Source organism: Brachyistius frenatus, unplaced genomic scaffold, assembly GCF_029030835.1.
Source record: "Brachyistius frenatus isolate BFR_SWC_R1_liver_20210118 unplaced genomic scaffold, ASM2903083v1 Contig_2, whole genome shotgun sequence".
Taxonomy (NCBI): domain Eukaryota; kingdom Metazoa; phylum Chordata; class Actinopteri; family Embiotocidae; genus Brachyistius; species Brachyistius frenatus.
In genome coordinates, this window is record NW_027210601.1 from 3358636 (window position 1) to 3381824 (window position 23189).

Consider the following 23189-nt stretch of genomic DNA (forward strand, 5'->3'; position numbering starts at 1 on the left):
ACAGAGATTGGTAACAATGGAGGCCTGGGATGCCACTATCAATGTACTTTATCTTAGAAACATAACACAAAATACACAAAATGTTCATATACATTATTAAAAGACGAAAGTCAAAAAATGATTGCGGCTTTGAGATAGATAAAGTGCCTTATTATTTTCCCTTTCAAACCCACAGAAACCATAGTATTTCCCCGGTTGAGAGTTCAGTGGAATTCTAATCTCCTCTGCAAACACTGCAGTGGTACATTCCCGGCTAATATGCATTTTCATGATCTCGCGATAACATCCTTTCCCGTGTCACGTGACGTGGGCAGCGTAGTCTCCGTGGCTTCATTTCGGTGGACGCGTCGAATGGTAAGGATGATTTTGAATTGTTTACAAAGACTGAAGTCCAACTTATTCGGAATTGCCCGCATGTATGTTGCTTTAAAGTACCTAGGTACGACACTTAAGTAGGCAGGAGGTAATACAGATTAAAATACTGTTAAAATATGTGACGACACTCGTCTCGCTTTCATTTGTAGCCGTGTATGTCAACCACCGTCCTTCTCCTCCATCCTTCTGTCAGCTAGTTCGCTCAGGCCTGATGTGAGCTGTTTGGTTTATATTTGTTGCATATCCAATCGCTCTGACGCGCATAAGACTCTCTCCTCAAATATGTATTTACTTGAAACACACCGATGCTTTTTGCGCGGGTCAATTTAACGCCGACCTGTCACTGCAGTCCTCTTCCAGTCGGTTTAGCATCACCGGTTAACATAACAATCAGTTGTAACTCTTATCCAGTGTGTTTGCAGTAATGGTGCGTTCTTATATTACAGCTGTATGTGGCTGAGTGGTGTGTGAAATCATCAGCATGGAAATGATGAAGATAGAGCAAGTCATTGTTGGAAGTGAAATGAGGCCCACCTCAACGGAGATCAAGGCTGAGCCCGTGGTCACTCCCCTGCCGACCTGTAAGCTTTCATGTACAGTATATTCACAAATGACGGGACCGTGTTTACCTAATTATGACCAAGTCCCATCTCACGCTGCCCCGCAGTTATATCAGTCCATTCATATTGAGCAAATCATCAAACAACCTGTCATCTCATTGGGATGCAGATCAGCACGAGAGTCTGCAGTGTTTTCAGTGCTTCATCACTTTCTGTGATGCCAAGGCCAAGGAGAGACACATGAGGAAGAGTCATCGGGACCAGTACAAACAGCAGCTTCAGCAGGTAGGGAAAACCACACTTAGAATGCAAATACCAAAACTCTTTAAGTATACAAACTCAGTAATTCATATGCAAGTGTGATTATTTGGGTGATAAGTGCAAGTGCTGTGTCTGTAATTGAAATCTGTTTTCATTGTGGATTCATCTTTAGAATATTTTGTTGATACCTTTTTTGTTTTTTTAAATATGAGTAGAAATGGTAAATGGTTTGTACTTGTAAAGCGCTTTATCACCTTTCGGTCTCAAAGCGCTTTAACATAGTTTTCCCATTCACACACTAATGAGACAGATCACCATGCAAGGTGCTGCCATCAGGAGCACATTCACACCATCGGGAGCAACTTAGGGTTCAGTGTCTTGCTCAAGGACACTTAGGCATGTGGATCGAACCACCAACCTTCCGATTAGTGTTTAACCCACTCTACCGTCTGAGCCACAGCCTCCCTAAATGCTCACTACATTTGAATTTAGAGCAAATTGTCCCAAATGCAATTATATTTACTTCAGATTATGAAAAAAAAAAAAAGCAGTAAATTGTCACATTTAGACAAGCTGGAACCAAAAATTACAAACAATTAAATTATTTTCCATATTATTATTGATTATGTGTATGGGACATTTAACAACGGAAAAACTTGCTCTCTCTTTGACAAGCTGTAAGGGGAACATTATCTTAAGAATTTCAAGAATTTATATTTTGCAGTTTCATTCATATACTTAATATCTCTGAAAAGCCATTGTTGGCTGAGCTGATGTATCGGGTATCAGTCAAGCTCATGTAAGGATGGAATTTTACTTTTAGCCTTTTGTACATTTTGTTTTGGGTAAAAATGGAGATGGGTAAGTTGGTTCACTTGTCTTCAATGAAGAAAGTCTTGAGTTGGGATGTTTTTAACCAATTTTCTTCTCATCATTTTGCAGAGTGACACACTCTTCACTTGCTACAAGTGTGACAAGAGCTTTTCCTCGTCTGACGAGCTCAGTCAGCACCAGTCCACCCACAGCAGCGAGGAGAAGGCCTTCCGCTGCCCTTACTGCTGGAAAAGCTTCTTTACCTTTACTGAGGTGAGGGAACAGCAGGTTTTGTGGAAGTCTGTTTTTATTTATTTTTTTGTGCTGTAGCTGAACAATAAAGTTTGTTTACTGTCCATGATAACTGTTTGATATCTTGCAGCTGAACAAACACAGACGACATGAATGCATAGAACGACGGTGTCCCTGCAGGGACTGCGGCGCTTTGTTCCCCAGTCCCTCACGACTTCGCAGCCATCGGATCGCAGTGCACCCACAGCGCCCGGTAGTGGCTGATGACATCAACACCTTCCAGTGCTGCAAATGTAGTCGTGGTTTCCAGACAGAAGAAGAGCTCCTGCAGCACCAGGAGAGATTTGCTAATACTCTAAACTGTGAGATTAAGCCACAAGGCAAAAAGCGTGGCCGAAAACCCAAGTATGTAGATCAAGGATGGATAGTTGACAGCAAGAAGATAAAACAAGAAGAGGAAGCAGACGGATACAATAACTCTCTGACAGAGGGCTCCTCCTCCACTGAGCTCAAGATTCCCTGTCCTGAAGCAACTTGTGATCTCGTATTCCCTTCTGTTGCAGCTCTGAGAGCACACAAGAAGGAGGTGCATGGGCCCGTCCCTCGCAAGGCTTACATATGCACACAGTGTGATGACAGTTTTGCTCGGGCTGAGCAGCTCAAATCACATGTGGAGAAGGCTCACAACTCTGGATACACCTGTCCCACCGGTGGGAAGAGCTTTGCGAGCGAGAGCGCCCTAAAGGCTCACCAGGACACCCACACTGAGGCAGAGGAGGTAGCAGAAAAGAGATAATATACGGAGAAAAGACTGCTACTTTACTAAATGATTGTCAGTGAGTGTAGGAAGATTTTTTTATGTGAATATTTCAGGGTGAAACTTTTCAAAGCAAGGTTATGCAACACAACTGAAGTACGGAGGTTGTTTCTGGGACACATTTTTTACATTGCATTTAAAAAAAACACCGTACGCTTGTGAATAAAACTATCTGTACATAATTATTATTTACTGTTTGGCCATTATGAAGTCATATTACAAGGCCCTTTTTGCTGTCCGTATTACCTCTATTCTACATAATTTGTTTTATATTCACTGCAGATTAACAAATGAGTTCTCCCTTAATTCTGGGAATGTTTGTTCTTCACCGGAATCAATTTATGTTCAGGAAACCTCATTAATGTGATAATTGCACAGAGAATGTAAATCCTAAACATAATATAATCTGATAAATGGGCCAATTTAGAAGATTCTCTTCTACACTTAAAGTATGTAGTCTCGAGGTCTTATTTTTCACTTTCCAAAAGTAGATAGTCGTTGCATTAAACAATACTTAGATTTCTGTGGTGTCCTTGTCACTTTGTGTGAAAGTGTGAATGGGAGAATGAGAAACAAGTTGTCAAGCACTTTTTTTCCATTTTAATTTCTGTCTGATGTAGATTTAAATTGTTTTAAAGATAGTTTTTGGGCCTTTATTTGTATTGATTATTTTATGGAAGAATGTGATTTTGCTCTCTAAAGAATAATAACACTTTTTTTTTTCCATTAACAGCTCTTAATTGTAAACCACTCATATTGGAACACCGTGTATATACTACCCCACAAACACTTGCTATTCTGTACAACAAATATGGGAGAAAATTTAACCTAACACGTGGACATTTATTGTCTTTATTCACAAAATTGTTTAAGCTCTCGCATGAATTAATATCGACAAGAATGACTGTCAATGCATTTTGTCTGTATTTTCCAATTGTTGTGAGTAACTAAGCGTACTTACTCAAGTGCTGCACCTCGAGTATTTCCATTTTATAATAATAATATTGTCTTATTTTACACCACTACATTACTTTCCAGTTTGTGATTAGTTACGTTTCACAGAAATACACATGCAAAACACATCAGTTCTTAAAATGTGCTGCATTGGAATAGATTTAAATAGTACATAACACAACACTGCTGAAATGGCGCTACGTTTTTAACACTTTAAGTACATTTTGTTGGTTATTTGCTTTTGAATGTAGGACTTTTACTTTTGATGAAAGAAAGCGGCTCTATTGAAGCGACGTTGCCCCGTATGTCGAACAGCGGGCGCTCTACACCGGAGAAGTTCGTTTTCCCATGATGCATCTGTGGTTCTTTCTATCTCGCGCCTTTGCCTCGGAGCAGTCCATCTTGCCTCTCATACCGCTGCAGTCACCCTCCGCCTGCGCGCCGTCCGTGTTGTTGTAGTAAATAATGGCGGCATCGGGAGGCGGATTATCATCCCCCGCCACCGTCGCGGGTTTGAACGCCCAAACGCCGGCCCGGGCTCGCTTCCCGGGCCGGCCGTGCGCGGCTCGCAGCAGGCTGCGGTCGGACAAACGCTCCCGACGCGGAAGGTTGGGCTCGGACGACGGCGAGCTGGCTGCCGGAGGGCCGAGGCCCGTCAACATCGGCCTGGCGTTGAGCGAGGACCCGTCCCTGCTGCGCCTGCTCGGGGTGGCGGATAAGCACAGTCGGCGGAGAGATGCGGGCTTCGACTCCAGCACCAGTGAGGAGGTGAATAAGCGAACCGTAGCGCGGAAGCTAGACGGGGAAACATTACGCTTAATGGGCCGAATAAAGACAGTTTTCTTCAAATACACATTTAAAACATCTGTTTGTTGCTTACAAAGAGCATTTAGCTGACGTACAGCTAGTTAGCAACAACTTAGCTCACAAACCCTAAACTGTCGTTGTAGCTGAGCTTGTTTACCTACAAGGTGTATTTTAAGACTGGTTTGGAAACGTATATTCCAGTCTAGTTAATTTTGCGCACGGTAACAGTCGATTTTTCTGTTTTAAAATCGCCTTTTCGATGCTGCGAGTTTGCAGCAGCCCCACGTACACAAGAGACCAGTGTCCGTGCAGCTGAGTTTGTTTGCATGAAACGGACATTAGGCGGAAACTTTGGCGGCGCGATAACACTTCGTGGACGCGTTTTGTCATAGAAAACCACGAGATGTCTTTGTGTGATCACATCCCCCTTCGCTACGGTTCGGCGAGCTGAAGTTCCCACCCAGTGGTAACATCCTCTGGATGCTAAGCCTTTTTTTTGGTTTTTTTTTTTTTTTTTTTTTTTTTTTTTTTTGTCGTCGTATTTATAACGTTGCTAACTTGGGGACCGACAACTCTCCACGCTGGAGCTGTCAGCTGACTGCTGACTGGTGTTTTGAGCGTCTGCTTTAACTTAGGATGCAACAGGAAGGGAAGCAAACGTTATCTGCACGATCTAATTTGAATAAAAAGAGAAAAGTAGAACAGAGACTACATACTTTTGCCCAGTTCCTTGTGTAAACAGTGTCTGAAATTGTTTTGTTTACAAGGCACCTCCCATCTTCCCGGCATTACATGTTTAGATGGTAACGAATCTGCTGCAGCAGAAATTCTGCCAGCAAAATCACAATGTCTGCATAGGCTTTGATAAAAGTAAAAAAAAAAAAAAAGTAACCGCTACGTTTACTTTAACATACAGAGATTTGCTTGATTTCAGGTGAAGGCACAGCATGGGAGATGTTCCCAATTTAATAGTCACCAGTGTCCTGTCACGTTTTATTTACTTCAATAATTAAGGTTCAGCGTGGGTGATTTTAGTGGTATCTATTGGCAGAAAAGGTCTATGATATTCATAGTTATGTTGTCATTTGTGTGTAATCACCTGAAACATATGGTGTGTTTGGATTGACCCCCCCCCTCTACTGTGTAGTCACAAGTGGTTTGGCTTGTCCACTTGAGTCATCCGTGTTTTCATTACCTTTGCGTGAGCTGCTCATATCTATGTAGGGAGTGGGTGCCTCCCATCGAGCCCACCATGTTGCAACACCATGTTTCTACTGTAACGGAGAACAGATTAACCCAACACTGGCTCCAGACACAGGTTTTTTTTTTTTTTTTTCTTGATTTTTTTTTTTACATGTTTTATCAGTTTCATGGCCATTGTAGATTCTCCTACACGCTTGGAAAGGGAGGTTTTTTGGTTCGTTGAAATCTGCAATTTTACTTCTAGATACCACAAAATCCTGTACACCTTTTAAAACGGACCCACAAAATTTAGCCAGAACATCTTTAAAACAAATGGCACAGCAGAAAGACAGGTTTCCTGGATTATTTGTTGTACATGCCCTGACCAGTCTTCATCTAATTTGAAGGTGTGCGCACAGGATAAAGGCTACAAGATAAAGTGTACTGGTCTCACAGTTAGGTTGTTCTTTACATTAAAGTTTGTCTGGAGTATTGACTGTTTAAAGATGCACACTGTTTGGCAGTTCCTAACCACTACTGAAACAATTATAAATAAAATACGAGTAAAGTAGCTTAAATAAATAGAACTCCAGTCTCTCGTATTGTGTCCGTATTTTCAGTGTCAGGTATCATTTGATATAGTGGTCTGCTTTTAGCCCCAGCCTGGAAGGATGGTTAGATGATAATAATATAATGCCATAATGGATCTAATCATATTATTCAATCTCCAAAGCAGGAGCTTTAGTGTCTGACATCAGCTGGACTTCACTGATGCAATCCCTTTAGAGTGGACTGTAACAGGGTCACATGGCTCATGCTAAAGCTTGTGGGTGCTGCTCAACTGGAGTATTGCACGTCACTCATGTGCTCTGCAGTGATGTGGAACAGATCATTGGGGGAGTTTCGCTCATGACAAATCTGTGGAGTTGTTATTTCATGTGAAGATGGATGTAAGTAATTGGCATGCCTGAACTGAAGCATGCTGTGAGTGTATTTTTAGAGGTTCCTCTTAAACTTTGGTTGTAAAGAGGGTTTCAGTGCAAACGTTCATTTATTTGGCTATAACGAAGTGTCACTCTTTCCAGTAAGAATTTGGCTAAAATTGACAATATTTTAATATCCCTGTATTGCTCAGGTTGTAAATTGATTGCTAAAAAAATATTGCGATGTATCTGCATGTAAATTAGATGGGCACATTGCTGGTGTGGAGCAGGAAAAATCTGCCAAGTCAATACAATAGATTTAATACGAACGCTGTTTCATTTGTTGCCTCATATCTGTACTGATGCAATACTGGAGTAAGGTAGAGAGCAGTGCTGGTGCTAAATCAGCAGCGTCAATACCTGATAATCAAATGATGAACACAGTAGTGGGTGGAAGTTATTGTAGTTCACACTCAAAGAAACTCAACCCCTTTAGTTATCACCATTTGAAACTGAATACTGGGCAGTACAGCCCAGCCAATTTACTGGTGGGCTGATATTGACCCATCACAGATATGTCTCTATCGACGTATATGTTGCCCTATATGAAAACTTTTTTTATACAACATATTGCAGAAAAAGATGCTCAGTGTAAATTAGAAGTTACATTACATTTCATTGAGCTGACACTTTTATCCAAAGCGACTTACAATGAGTGCATTTCAACCATGAGGGTACAAAACCCAGAACAACAAGAATCAAGAAGTTATTCTGTTTTTTATTTATAATTATTATATTCCTAGTGAAGTTCACTTTTTGTAATGCCCTGATGTCTTTTGGACAATAAAGTTTACTGTTTTAATTGTAAAATACCCTGCCTCCATCACATATCTTTTTCACAAGTTTTTAATTACACAAGATATCAAACCAGAATACAACAGGCTTTGGAAAATTGATCAAGCATTTTTTATATTTTACTGAGATTGAGAAAAATAATCTACCGACTAGTCAATAAGGAAAGTGTTATTTTTTTTTTATCCCACGGACATAAAAATCCTTTTTCTAACCTTCAGTTAGACTGTAACTGGTGTTGCATTGTAACTAATGAATATATGCATCGTCTGTAGCAGGTTCGGGTAAAGCAGATCTGTTCTCATTTCGCTTCTTAATATAGTATTATACTGTCTTAAACACAGGTTTTGTTTGTTTTCCTCCAGGAGGAAGATTTCACTGGATTCGGGACAACAACAGTTCGTCCACAGAAAACCTCTGGCACTGTTCCTCAGTTGTCCCCTCAAGCTTCAAAAGCTCTTATTGGGAAAATGGCACCCAAGACACAGAAACCGTCTCAAATTGGAAAAATAGCACCAAGGAACGAAGAACAAGAGGACGATAAGGAGAGCTCAGTACAAGACAAAGAAATACCAAAGGTGGTAATTAAACTACAAGGCAAGCAGGTGGCTCTCACTAGTAAAGCCAAACATGCAGAAAAGCAGGCCTCAGGTACACAGAGCAGTGCGACATCCACTGACGTTATCAGGAAAGCAGGAGGGACCTCATATTCAGGCAGCACGCAAAACCAAACCGCCGCCACGTCTGCTGATGGCAACAAGCAAGATAAGATGGTGAGTGCTCTGACATCAGGCCAAAGAAGGGTCAAAGAGGAAGGCGAGGTGTCGGAGGACTCAGACACAGACCGATCCCAGACACAGAGATCTGTGAGACGCATCAGGGGTTTTCGGATTGGGCACACCAGAGGCACATCTCAAGCAGTCGCCCTGTCGTTTACATCCTTTCACAAAAGGCAGAGGAAGAGAATTGCTAAGGGTATGGGTGCCTCTCCAGAGGCTGGAGCCGAGGCTGGTGCTCAGAGCGGAGAAGAGGCGGCGATGCCCCTCGAGTGTAAAGCTACAGTTTCCTCTGAAAAAAGAGCACACAAACGACAAACACGCAAATCTTTGTTCGGGCACAGGCGAAAGCAATCAAAGAATATTCCAGTCTGCAAACGTCCAAAACTGGTTCATAATCGCCAGAGGCGTATTTTTTACACGTATGTCACAGAGCCCATTCCAGCCACAACTACGCAGGAAGGGAATCAGCAGCAGATCCAAGCTCAGACTGTAACTCCAGCAGATCCAACGTCATTTTCTGAGCAAGTGCACAAGAGCGCCAACAACTCCTCCATTCCTGTAACGAGTGCACGATCCTCTCGGGTTATTAAAACTCCGAAGAGGTTCTTGGATGAGGAAATGATCCCCTTTCCAAAGGGCTCCCTGTCAACATGGCTGAAAAGTCAACAGAGAGAAGAAGGGAAACTGAGCTCATTCCACGGGTCAGGTTACGATGGCAACTCGCTGCAATCAGACAGCGACTCTGTTTTTGGCAGCCCACCTGCTGCGACAAAAATCTCCTCGAAGCCCAGTCCAGGCACGAGCCACGTAGAGATCTACCAGAACCTCAAGAAACTGACCTTAAAACTGGCAGAGAAAAAGAGAGTCCAGTCCGACGTTCAGGGGGATTTCACACATCATGGCGACAGCCTGACCTCCCACGTCAGGAAGAGACGGAGGTCCAAGCTCATGATGGAGGAGATGGACTCTCCTGGGGTCGTGAGGAAACTAGCCGTGGTGGTGAACACGGATGTGGAAGTGCCCTCACAGACACCGTCAGAAGATACAGGCAGCAACAGTAAGGACAACTTCATTTTTGAGTGATTATTTATCAAGATCTTGTGGCTTAATTTCAGCGTGGCGTTGTGTGGTTGCTCTCTGTAGAATGGGAAACAAAATATTTTTAATGTTATTGGGTGAAGTTCAGGTGAAACGAAAAGAAAATAGAAAAAATAAAATGGAAAGCTTTTTTTCTTCATCTCTATTCGACCGTTCAAATGAGAAAAAAAGAGATAATTTAACAAATAACTGTGGTTGCTTCTCCATTCAGTTTATATGCGTGTCCTTTGGTTGTAAATAATCCAACTGGTGTCATTTCATGCATGCTGTTTTGTAAAAAATGAAGCACCGAGCAAGACTGAGGAAAGTCATGAGGCGCTGGAAGTCAGCGGGCCCAGCCATCGAATTGGTCTCAGTGGAGCTAATAAGAGGATGCTCCACCTGCTGAAGAAAGCCAAAGTCCAGCTCATTAAGATTGATCAGCAGAAGCAGCTCAAGTTGTCTCAGGTAAGGTTTTTGTGGATATAGTTTGTGTGTGTGTATGTGTGTGTGTGTGTGTGTGTGTGTGTGTGTGTGTGTGTGTGTGTGTGTGTGTGTGTGTGTGTGTGTGTGTGTGTGTGTGTGTGTGTGTGTGTGTGTGTGTGTGTGTGTATTTATTCATTAGGGCCCGAGCACCGATGGTGCGAAAGCCTTATTGTTATTGGTCTTACTTTTTCGAAAACATTCTATTTATCTATCTTATTTGATTGTATAGGTTTTTGCAATTTCTTTCTTATTGTGTGCACCTTTTTTGGTTTTTTTTTTCCCCCTAACTGCGTTTCTATGCTGCTGTGACAACTAAATTTCCCCACTGTGGGATAAATAAAGTCTAAGTCTAAAGTCTAAGAATTATTTCCTGGTCTTAAAAATGATCATAATTAAAAATAAAAGTTTTTAAAGAACGATTAAATTCACATTCTCCAGTCTGGTGTTTATTTAGTTCATTGTTCATAGTTCTAAAAGCATTATGTATACAATCTCTAGGGCTTAAATGAAAGGTTGATTAATTCATCAGCTATTCTACCTGATTATTGACTAATTGGTAAAGTCATCTTTTTCAAAGAAAATATCTACTGTTTCCGGGCTCTCATTCCATTATGATAATTTGTGGCTTTTCTGTATTTAAACATTACTGTGAACTGAATATGCTTTGTTCGGGACTGTTAGTCAGACAAAATGACACTTTTTTTAAGACGTTAATTATGATGGGCACTTTATAACCTTTTTCTGACGTTGACAAAAACTATAAAAGTTTATATTTAGGAAATGTTATGAAATGAAAAATTGGCCTCATTGTTCAAATAATCTACTGAATAATCAGCAGTGGGAAAAAAAAAATCCTTGAAGTTGGATCCCCAATATTTGTACAAATGTACAAATTTCCACTTGTGACAGATAATCACTAGCTAAGGGACCATCCAGTTTACTAACTAATATCAGAGTTCGAAACGTTTGTTTTTCTTTCCTTTTTTAGTCTGAACTCATCAGATTGCAGATGAACATGTCTGATTATTTAAAAAGGAGTAGTAACATAACAGTGTTATCGCATCTCTTACGTTAAAGATTGTTCTTCTCTCTTGTCTGGGCCAATAGTTGGGCTCCAAAGAATCGCGGGTGCCAGTGAGTGGAAGGAGGAGAAGGAGAGTTGGGCTGTCTCCTAAAGATATCTGTCCTCAGGTAAAACCTTGAAAATGTATCGTTGTATATTGCTTATCTGTGTTTACTGAAATCCAGACAGCATCAGTTCATTTGTTGTCATTACTGATTATTTATTACACGTCTCTTCTAAACCACCGTGCTGGTTTGTTAGTTTGTTTGAGTTTACTGCTTTCTGCAATGACATAAAAACAGTTAAAAACAGGTTGTAAAATGGATATGAATATGCAATATGAGTGCATAAGGAAACTAACTTACTATGTACACATACCAGGAAATAGATTCATGTCCAGCTGTACTTGTGGAGCGCACTCAAAATAAATTGATTCGCCAGCCAGTCAATAAATAGTGATAAAGACAGTAATAGAAATATATTGATTTTCTCTGTTTTTTTTTTTTATTATTATTATTAAAGGATTTGTTTTTATCCTTTGTGCTCAAGTCTTTAATATCAGCAGTAGAGTATTACGTTGATATCACAATAGGGAGTCTATATTCCAGTGGGAGCTTTATTCTACATTTCTCGTAGTGTTCATTGTTTGTGTTTTTTTTTTTTTTGGTGCAGGAGCAGCCTCTCGGTGGGCCGCGGATCAAACACGTGTGCCGGGCAGCAGCTGTGGCTTTGGGGCAGCCTCGTGCCATGGTGCCGGATGATATTCCCAGACTCAGCGCTCTGCCTCTTCACGAGAGAGAAGGCATCACCTTTTCTCCCGCAGCAGAAGGTACAGTCGTCTCCACACGTGTGCTTTTCATGCAGAGTGGAGAAATTGGATTGCGATGCGCTGTCTATGTGCAGTGGTTTTAAGTGAGGCATAATTAGCGAGGACGTTTTACATTTTGAGCAAGATAACTGTCAATCAACGTGGTTTTGATTTACAATCAGTGCTTTATCCATCATGGAAATGTTCTGAGTGACCCATAGAATTAAATATGGACTATCACTTTAAATTAAATTACAAAAAATGAAGCGTAAGCTACACTTTTATTTGGATCTCAAAAGTGCGTGCTCTGTACTTTGGACAAGCAAAGTATACCAGTAAGACAAGAAAGAAGGCAGTGCTGTCATTGTTTATAATGGCATGAAGAGAATAAACAGAAGCTGCTGATGTGCCTACTCAGTGTTTAACTCCCTCTTCCTGGTTGGGATTGATTAAAATTCCCAGAAAGAGAAGCACAACACAAAGGAGGGATCTCAGCCAAAGAGGACTTTGAGTTTAATTCAGTATATCTGCAAATATCTGCTTTGAAACCAGTTTTCTCCAAAAACACCTTCGATTGACACGATTAAATTCTGAAGTCTGAAAGACTTAAAGTGAATTTTATTTAAAAAGGCCGTTTACATGTTATAATATTTTGCTTGCTTTAATATAAAATGTTTTTGAATCAGTGGAGTTGCAGTAGAGCCGACCTGTAGCAGAACTCTCTCTGGTGCCAGTTTTAGGAGCCAGCAAAGTCTATTTTATGACATGTTGCATCATTCAGTATTATTGTATACTGCTGCTCAAACAATAAATCAGGCTGGTTATATGGTCCAAAAGGATCTCGTATCAGATGTTCGAGTGTCTGCGTATCTGCCAGCTCATAAATTACAAGTAATTAAAGGACATAAGTATCATGGATAAGTTTTGAAACAGAGCCACATTCCTGTCCTTTGCTCACAGGAGAGGAGTGTCAAGTTGATTTAAATATTTAGCACAGCACAGAACAAAAATGCACAACAGATTTACTACGACATAAATCGGACTTCTTTCTGTGTAGTTGTTGTTACTACAACTTTTGAATAGTCAGAATCACTTGACGATGGATGATTTATTACATCTTTCTGTAATAAGATATATTGACTTGATCCCGTATGTAATTGAGCTCTCTGGTAGGTCCACGGTTTTTCAATCCAATTTATCCAGAATGCTTCGTCGGTGTTATCCAAACTTTAAATATATTTCTGCCATTTTCTTTATGTTTGACACAGCTGCTCTGCTAGTGTATTATCATGAAATCACTGACGAGCTAAAATATGTATTTAAACTGACTAAACACACAACCTAAAAAAATAACAAATATGTTTAAAAAAAAAAAAGAAGCACAATTTTGATAGCTTCTGGCAAACCTATCATGCTGAGCAAAAAAAAAAACTGCTTTGTTAGCTCATTGTAGTTGTAATTAAAATATTTGCCAGCAAAAATATCTTTTGTCACACACAGATTAGCCACCGCTGTTGGAAAGCTATACCCAACACTGGTCAAGTGAGCATCACTCAGTATGAGGTGAGGAAGTGCTGTTTGACAAATAGACTCACTGAACACATCTAGTGCCAAGCGCAAAAAGTAATTCTTCCACAAAGTTACTCCACTTGCATTTATTTAAAATCATGACAATGTTTTTTTGTCCAATCAGTGCTGGTGGTAAATGTAGTCAATGCAGCTATAAATTCCTCAGTGCAAAGCTGTATTCGCCAAGAAAGCTGAGTCTTTCTGAATTGTGCAGTGTCGCCGACATGTACCAAGGTACATTGCGCATTGACAGTCTTCCATTGTAGCACCTATTCAACAAAAAAACCAAAAACAATAAGCAACCAGACCACATTGCTCGCGGAGACAAAAAATACAGGACAAAAAGGTGTTTATTGTTTAGGAAACTAGTTGTACTGATCATAACCCTTTCTTTTGGCATCGAAGGGCGATTTGAGTAAAGGAACCAGCAATTGCTGTTTGCTCTCGGCAGCTCAGCTTCTTGGAAGTCCACCCTGGCCAGATCTTCTTGAGTGGCCACAGCCTCCCCCTCTCTCCACTGCATTTCTATAGTCATGTGCTCAGGATAAAATCAATTTGATTTGTCAACTAATTACTAAAAAGAAAGGTATCCCTGACTATAACATCCTCTGCACTCCTATTTTTGCAGTTGTAAATGCAGCTAGCTGCAGTACAAACAGAGACATTAAAGGTTTTGTTTTGATTTTGAGTGGCATCGAGAGCGTCCTCCGGCAGACAGCTCAATTTGTCTGTCGTTCTTCTGGCGCTGATGGAAGCACTGCAGATCTTTCAGCTGCTTCTCAGAGACGCACAGAGTTTGACAAATTCTTTCCCTTAAATGACTACATTTACCGTCAACACCGATCGGACGTACACACAAAAAGTGCTGAATTTTCTCTTTAAAATATTACCACTGGGGGATTCATTTAAAAAGGGTTAGGGAGTTTGTCAGAGACTCAAGTTTTCATCCAGTGAATGAACTTTATTGTAGAGCATCTCTAGATTTGCATCACTTCAGGCAGGCAGTCGTAACGTGTAGCTGTAGAAAACCAAGCTTACTTATTGGGCAACAGTCCAGTAAATGCGTATACAGGCATCTGGACTCACAGCAGGCAGATCTGTATCGTCTCCAGCAGACTGAATAGTAAGTTTTGGCATCCAAAGATGTCGCCTCCCCCCCTCCCCCCCAACATCACATGTACCTAATGATGTTTCAAATGTGTATTGTGGCTCTTTGGCCCATCCTTTCTGTCTCTCGCCTGCAGATGTGGCTGATGATGATGATGATGATGATGATGATGATGATGGTGATGATGATGATGATGATGATGATGAGGAGGAGGACAACTCTGATCAGGGCAGAGCCCAGTGGGTTGTCTCTCAAGAAAACATCCAGCGCAGGAGGAGGGGGAGGGGGAAGGGCCGCAAATTCAGAAAACGGAAGATATTGACTCAATATCTACCTGGGGGAGTCCGTTCCCGGCGCTGTGGACACTGCAAGGGCTGCTTGGTGGAGAAGGACTGCGCAAAGTGTATGAACTGCCTGGACAAGCCCAAGTTTGGGGGGCCGAACACCAAGCGACAGTGTTGCATGTAAGTTGAATCAATCATAAATGAAGGTTATTTTGTTTTCTTGAAGACAGGCTGGTGAATCGTCTAACTCCACGCTGCATAGGATTTCTACATTGCATAGACATTTCTCGCATGCTGATGAGCTTTTGATACATTTTTGGAAATGTTAAAAATGCAAAATTGAAAAGGCTCATAAAAAGCTTAGAAGAAGAGCTGGCAGCCGTATAAATGAACCGACTTTACTCTTTCCTGCTTTGTCATTGATGGCATTTCGTGGCAAGTAAGGAAATGTTGCAAGACTGAACCATGTATTAGCTTCTTATCTAACTGTTGGGTTAACTGGTAGCACCAAATGCTCTTAGTTTGCAAGTACAGTTCAACGTTTAGGGAAATATGTTTTCCTTTTATGCCTCCGGTTGAACTGAATAGATTTTGGAAGTCAAAGGTCAACGTCGCAGTGACTTCACGTCGTATCTAAACGGCGCATCTAAGGAACACCTTGAGGGGGGTGTCTTCAAATTTGCCACAAACGTTCACTTGGACTCAAGGATGAAGAGATTAGATTCTGGTTGTCACGGTGACCTCACGTCTGTCCCCAATTTAGTGAATGAAGTATCTCAGGAAGGGCTTGAGGCTGGACTAACACGGATGTGAGCTGCAACGCGACTCGTTCGCAGACGCATACAACCGCAAGGCCGTGTAGTTTGACCCGAGTTCGATGAGAAGATCGATTCCATTCTCGTGTTTGGATGGTGAATGAAAGCAAACGAGCGTGAATCCGAACGTCTGCTTTTTTAGACAATCATCCAGCCAACGTGTTTGTGAAAAGTCATTTGCATTTTTGAATGAGTTTTACAGAGCTAAACCAAATTCAGAAATCTTTTAAGTGGTGCCTAAAATACTGTTTGACTTTTAGGGTAGGACATTTTTGTACATGAAAATACTTTTTATTTCTTTCCTGTAATACATATTAAACAATCGAGTTAATGAAGGCAAGTTGACTTTTACAGTTAAAAACAAACATAGATGGGTACAGGTAAATTTGACCTCGGATGTATACTAACAATTGGCAATTTCCTCTGCCCTTAGATATAAGAAATGTGATCGGATTGAAAAGGTGAAGAGTGAGCGCGTTGTCAGAACATTGAAAGGTATGTCTCTCATTAGATGATGCTCCTGCTCTTGTTTTTATTCCTGAATTAGTATCTCTTGTTCAGTCTGACAAAATGGTTTTGTAGAAATTCACTGAATTAAAAGGAATTAAAGCAGTTCATGTAATTATTTAGTTTGTGTGCATAATTAATTACGAGGCTCCTGTTTCTCAGTCCAGGCAAGGCGCTTGTCGGGCTCTGTGTCCAGCAGTGATGATACAAACTGGGCGTTAGGAGATGCGGGCGAAGGATCATCTTCGATGGCGCTGGGAGTCAGGAAACAGTCGCTGCGTAACATCACACCACGCTCTTACAGCAGCCTACTTAAATCTGAATCTGAATCTGAAGAAGAGGCAGTGGGAGAGAAAAATGCAGATAAACCGACAGTCAAGCCAAAAGCTTCTGCCGTGAGAAACCAAGGTAGCTGAAACTTTGTTTTTGTGACTTCAACCTTTCCGTGTGTCTTGTTTCTTTATTATCGCATGTTAATTTATGTTAAAAGCTTTGTGCTGTTGGAGAATTTCAATCCTGCATAAATGTTCAATGACAAAATCTGTATTAAAACGCGAGGAGCCCCTCACAGCTGGGCACAACTTTTATTGATATTATGAGCAGGTGTCAAGGTGATTTTATACAGGCAGTAGTTTCATAGTTTTATTCTACATATTCCAGCTCTGGTTCCACCCTGTTTTTCATTTTCAGCACGAGACCTTCGGTGCATTTAATCTTAAACTACATGACAACACCAGCTGGAAATTAATGTGTGAAAAAAAATGCAGAATTGCTTATGATGCAGTTGTCTTTCTTCCCATGTAAAATCAATGTGTGGGAAACACTGCAACTGACATATAGCCTTCCAAAAAACACACAGAAGTCCGAAAAGGCTCAGTGTTCTCACTCAGCAAAGAGTATTCTGTTTAAAACCTCTCCGGGGAATCAGAGTTGTTTCTTAGATTTGTCTATTCTGTTTCGGAGATCTTGCTTTTCAAGATGGCGGAGCGCTGCCAGACGACCCACCGTCTGAAGCGGTGAAGCAACGCCGGCTGTTCTCCAGAGGAGCTGTTGGCAGACCCAGAGCTTTAAAGGTAAAAACATCGAGCAGGTTTCCCCTCCTCAACTCGAATTTACCACTTAACCAAACCTGGGACAAAAGGTATTTTTGGAAAATTATTTTTGCCTTTATCGGTAGTCTGCTAAATTTATAATTAGGTCAATTAGGTTTTTCAATTTGTAATTGTACAAAACACTTTTGTGTTTCTTTTACCGTAAATACAACACCTGAAATAATTTCCTAACAATACTTGGCCCATGTGTGCACTTCACTTTGAATCTTATACTTTTCTTCAATTAAACCACGTGTGGTGGAAGGAGGAATTCTACTTACATCTTTCTAATTCACCCATGCTAATCTTCTATCTCTGACTTCCAGCTTCACATTAACCACCCTGCATGCACCTAACCCCATTTATATATTATGAATTAAATATGCAGTTTTCTTGGTATATTGTAGCATGTTTTTGTCCCAGCATGATGTACATGAGTTTGTTTTAGACCGTGCAACATTTTGACATCTTGTGCTTTTGGCTAACTTGTTTTGTGTCCACAAGAATGCTGACTCAGGTTCGGGTTAGGGATTCTGTGCTCAGGTTTATTCAAAAATCCGAAATACAATAGTTTGTAAACGTAACTAATGATAATAGCTTTCGGTAACAAATATGTTGTACTGATGGCGTAATTACATTATGTATCAGTTGTGATTATTATTAAAGGCCAGCATGGCTTCTTCATACCTCTGATTTTACCTGTTTAAAAGCTGTTTCCTTCATCATTACCCAAGCTGTGATGTCTTGATGATATTCAAGTTTTTCAAAACCAATCAAGCAAACTTTCAATTATTGGACAACTTTCGGACCTTGTCTTATTGCACTTTTAATTGCACTTGGAAGTCTCATAACAGACATGAGTAAAGTGTTGACTTTATCCCCATCTGAATTTGTTGGTTTCCCCATTTGGTATGACTAGTCAAGTCTTCATGAAAAAAAATGCAGCTTCTTTTTATTTTTTACACGGTTTGAAGATCATCATTTTATTTTCCAGGTGATGTGATACAAATTTTAAAATCCATAATTTATGAAAAGTCCTATATTTCAAAAAATTTTCTCCTGTTCTCGACCTGTCTGGTTACTTGGGTGAACAGTTTTCACTCACCACGTATGTTAGCAGTCTTGTTTAACGAAGCACTACAAATTATTTGTTAATGTTCAGTCTAAAGAAACTGGATTTCTAGATGGTCGTTAGTTTTTTCAACAAAATACAAGTTGCTTAGTTTTGTGTTTATTATTTTCTAGCAGGTTAGAGTACTTGGTTAGTGTGTACCAACACCCAGTCACACTTCTATGTGTGCATCTCCTTTCACTAACTCTTATTCTTGGCTAACACGTTCCTCTCAAAGCCGTGGTGCTCCTCCCCTTTTTCTGTCACCTTCGCTGCTGCCGGTCGCCGCCTCTGCATGTCACTCGTTTTAGTGTTACTTTGGAAGCTGTCTTGCTGGTTGGTTGGCTTAGGCAGTCCCCTCCTCCACAGGAACAGGAGAAGACGGATGAGACGGAGCCCAGTGAAACTTTCCCTGAACCCAGACCATCCGGGAGCCCAAAGCCGAAGCTGCAGCGGCAGCTCCAAATACACTTATACCGTCTGCCTGATTTTGTCCTGCAGTCTGATGCTAAGACTTTGCTGCAGCAGCCGCCAAAGAGTGTGGATCAGTGTATTGCACGGTCGCATCCACTGTTGAGCCAGCTTGTAGCACGGCTCCCTATTTCACCTCCATCACCTTCCATAACAGACTCTCCTCCAGAATTGACCCAGCCTGAAATGCATCCCGCTCCTCCACTTTTGTTCCATCTCATAACAGACTCTCCTCCAGAATTGACCCAGCCTGAAATGCATCCCGCTTCTCCACTCTCGCCCCATCCAATAACAGACTGTCCTCAGAAAACTCTGCTGTTACGTTTGCACCGTCTGCCCCAGTCTGTTTTGCAGTCGGCGCTGCATTCGCACAAATCTACATCATTGTCATCTTGGCAACATCCACCATCCATACTGCACTCAACTCTGGCAGAGGTTTCGTCACAGTTGTGCTCTCAGGGAAATCCAGAGTCTGAGGTGCATCACCTAGACATTGTGACGGAGACACAAACACATGAAACTGTGCACAGAGTTGAGCCAGAGCTCCCTCAGACTGTCAATCCAGGCACAGACTTACAGGAGGGCACGAAAGACGAGCAGGAGGACGGACGAAGGCAGCAGCCCGAAGAGGACATGGACGACTCCTCTGTAAAAGGGACAGTGCTGAAAAACTGTCCAACAACTGACCCACACTATCTCCTTCGTTCCCAGAATGCTGCAGAGTGTGCATCAGTGAACACCCTGACGGGGTTAACTAATGGATTTCCCCAAAAGGGCCTGTTGCAGAACAAGTACAAGATCCGTGTAGACTTCAAGGTGAGCCTGCGCTAATATCTGCTGCCATGTTAACACTACTACCTCCTGGGGTGTGTGTGAAAATGTCAGTGTATGTTTTTTGCAGCATCAGCATTATGTTTACGAGGGGAAATGAAAAAGTTCAGTGACTGTTCCTGTTGCCCGTGAATAGAGCGCAGTACAGTGATGCCCATGGAGCACGCATGATCCTGACGACTAGTGGGAAACCATTTGAGACCTGAAACTTGAGCAGAGAGCGCACATCAAATTTTGTGTCAACGTTTTTGGTGGTGGGGAGCGATGATTGCGTTGTCGCGGGCAAGAACACTGGTATGTGTGCAATTACAAATGCGCACACACCAGCGTTCACAAAAAAAGTGTGTAACTCGGGTGCTGATGTTGATCAAGTGATGTAATTTGAAATACTTTTGAAAGTTAAAGCGCCCCCTCGGTCTGACCACGTTGCGGTGCTGCGCTACGTTCTCGTGCAACTGAACAGAACTTGATTGACCCTCAAAAAAACGTTCTTTCTAAAGACAACGGTTACTCAGAAAAAGTCCAACTTCAATATTAAAAGAAAAAACGATTTCTGTTTCTGACTCTTTTTTTTTTTATATGCTCTGAACTATTTTGTTTGGTTTTTATATAGAATAATGAGTTTATTTAACTAATCCAGCAGCCTCAAACTAACTGATCGCTTTTCTAATGTTGCTGTTTGCCATGTGTCTGCCAGGAGGACTGTGCTGTCCAGAATGTGTGGCTGATGGGCGGTCTCAGCGTTCTCACTTCTGTCCCAACAACTCCGCAGCCTGTCTGTCTGCTCTGCGCCAGTAAAGGACGACATGAGGTGATTGAGCTCTTTAACAAAACCCGAGTAGTGCAAAATGTATGGAAAGTCTCACTGATAACTACTACTATAAGACAAAGTTTTCTGCTGTAAAACCGCATCCAGTTTGTTTATTTCAATCATGTGGTTGGTTAAAATTTGTGAGCCCATGTTTTCTAACATCGATTCGTCCACGTTTTGGTGCTTTACAATGCCAGTAACTTTGATTTTTTTTTTTCTTCTTTTCTTCTCTCTGTCTATCAATTCCATCAGATGATATTCTGCCAGATCTGCTGTGAGCCTTTCCACAGTTTCTGCCTGTCGCCTGAAGAGCGCCCCCAGGCGGAGAACAAGGAGAACTGGTGTTGCCGACGCTGCAAATTCTGTCACGTGTGCGGCCGCAGAAGCAAGAGCACGAAGGTATGCAAGTTTCTGTGGAGCTTGAACATTTTCTGTTCGGTTTTCCTACACAGATATGCAACTTTTTAAACGCTGTTATAAAGTCCTGAATGTAACACGCAAAATTTGTCACACTCTTCGCCTCTTAAGATATTCTACATTAGATATTGGGATCCTGTTGTTTTGTTTAGATTATTTTCTTCATGGCAAATTTGAGAAAGTGATGACATGGGACAGACATGAAATATTTACCCTACTGATTAACCCATAATTATTCTACTCGTGTGTTTTATTTTCCGTAGCCTGTGTTGCAGTGCAGGAGATGCCAAACCTCCTACCACCCTTCCTGCTTGGGACCAACCTACCCTAAGCCAGTAAACTGCAACATGCCCTGGGTAAATTGTCTAAAAGTACACAGGGATTTCCTTGCTTTGTCTTTGGGAGTTTCAGAAAGAATACGGTTTTTATTGTGGTTTGTGTCGAACCAAGTGTGAAGAATCCATCACACTTTACAACACGGACCTATTGTTGCCTTTCTGTGACATCGTTGTGTTTGTGTAGGTGTGCATGACATGCATTCGATGTAAAAGTTGCGGTGTGACTCCTGGGAAGACGTGGGACTTGGCCTGGAACCACGAACAGGACCTCTGTCCTGACTGCACGTCGCTCCACAGCAAAGGTGAGACCTCTGAGAGACGGCAGGGATTTCTGAAGGGTTAATTAGGAGTTAACGTGTCCCTTCGAGGGACTTGGATGCATTTATTTGTTTATAGTTCAAGGTGTTACGAATGTGACTTAATGCATGGTTTTTTTCCTGTTTTGCGTCAGGTAATTTCTGCACTGTGTGCCACAAGTGCTATGAAGACAGCAGCCAACCGTCACAGATGATTCAGTGTTCAGAGTGCAGCCACTGGATTCATTACAGATGTGAAGGACTTTCAGGTGAGTTATGCTCATAAATCAGATCCCTTGTTGTCAGCTGTAATGTTTTGAATTATTTTAATTGAAAATGTTTTCTACTGTGAGTTAGAGTTTGCGGAAGAATTTGTTATTTGATATGCAAGAGTGAAGCTAATTTTACACAATGAAACCTCTGATTGGCAATTTAAAAGATGACAATTTTTAACTACATCTGAACTACTTCCATAAACCACATTTCGTGTGAAAGTAGTGTGTAAGCAGACACTTGCTAGAGTCAATGTTTTTCATTTTCTTCATTTCTTATTTCTTAATTTATATCCTTTAAAATGTTAATATATTGAACGATAAAAGAGTTTTCATCAAAGCACTCATTTGACCAAACGTTATAAAGGTTGAATGTTCTCGTTTTATCTGTAATTGGAACCAATACATTTAAACAAAAATTAAGATTACGGTTCACTTCAGTTTTAGAAACCAAACTCGTGTTCATGTTACAGAGGAGCTTTTTGGGCTGCTGTCAAGTCAGCCAGACGAAGCGGATTTCACCTGTTCACTCTGCAGTCAGCACCAAACTGAACAAAGCAGCTTGAAGGAGTGGCTGCAGAGCAGGCTGGTGGTCGGGCTGAAGGAGGTTCTCACCAACCTGCTCTCCTCTAACAGCACTCAGCACCTCCTTATCTGTAAAGCGGTAAGAGCCACTCAGAGAAGGTGTACAGAAACCAATAAAAATAGCTTTATCCTTAAAATGTCCAGTTGTTCCATGAAGCTTCTGTCTCCGATATGTTTAAAGAAGATGGTTAAATTACATTATTTGTAATTTTTGTTATTGTCTTTCAGTGTCAGAAAACAAACATCACGCCGTTTATCAGGGAGCAGCAACCAGTCTGTGATCTACAAGCCGTGGGCACGAAGTTTAAAGGGGGCGGTTACGCCTCAATCGTGAGTATATTTGCCCTTATAATCTGCTCATTATGGGATAGTCTTGCTCTTATGCTGTATCTGTTCAAACGCTGTCAGTCTGAGATGCTCCTGACTGAAGCCCTGGTCTCTTTTTCTCTCTCGTTGCTCACTCAGAAAGCTTTCCATGCAGATGTGGCATCTGTGATGAGGAAATGGTTGAAAGAAGAGGAAGTTCTCCCAGAGGATCAGAGACAGACCATTCGGTCCAGGGCACACTATGTCAAAGTAAGCTTCCCTCCCCCACCGCCCTCTCATGCTTTTAGTGTCTTTTTGGAGACCAACTGTCATTGATTTCTAATGGAAATATATTTTGTTCCACTCTG

The 23189-nt window shown here is 41.4% G+C and overlaps 2 protein-coding genes across 2 annotated transcripts in view; both read left to right on the top strand.

Moving 5' to 3' along the window:
• Positions 1-309: 309 nt before the first annotated feature.
• LOC138618245 (oocyte zinc finger protein XlCOF22-like) lies at positions 310-3601 on the top strand. The gene is made up of 5 exons (XM_069693845.1): positions 310-354; positions 822-956; positions 1105-1220; positions 2139-2282; positions 2392-3601. Exons 2-5 carry the CDS (start codon positions 857-859, stop codon positions 3055-3057), a joined length of 1026 nt encoding a protein of 341 aa, XP_069549946.1. The 5' UTR covers positions 310-354; positions 822-856; the 3' UTR covers positions 3058-3601.
• Positions 3602-4441: 840 nt separating this feature from the next.
• kmt2ba (lysine (K)-specific methyltransferase 2Ba) overlaps positions 4442-23189 on the top strand; it is a 30113-nt gene continuing 11365 nt past the window's right edge. The window contains exons 1-18 of the mRNA XM_069693859.1: positions 4442-4800; positions 8162-9632; positions 9960-10120; positions 11246-11329; positions 11874-12030; positions 14823-15150; positions 16219-16280; positions 16455-16700; positions 17256-17365; positions 19677-19781; positions 20494-20607; positions 20860-21006; positions 21288-21380; positions 21547-21664; positions 21814-21927; positions 22404-22594; positions 22744-22845; positions 22981-23091. Coding sequence (XP_069549960.1) covers positions 4498-4800; positions 8162-9632; positions 9960-10120; positions 11246-11329; positions 11874-12030; positions 14823-15150; positions 16219-16280; positions 16455-16700; positions 17256-17365; positions 19677-19781; positions 20494-20607; positions 20860-21006; positions 21288-21380; positions 21547-21664; positions 21814-21927; positions 22404-22594; positions 22744-22845; positions 22981-23091 — 4017 coding nt within the window. The 5' untranslated portion in view covers positions 4442-4497. The remainder of the gene's footprint in view (positions 4801-8161; positions 9633-9959; positions 10121-11245; positions 11330-11873; positions 12031-14822; positions 15151-16218; positions 16281-16454; positions 16701-17255; positions 17366-19676; positions 19782-20493; positions 20608-20859; positions 21007-21287; positions 21381-21546; positions 21665-21813; positions 21928-22403; positions 22595-22743; positions 22846-22980; positions 23092-23189) is intronic.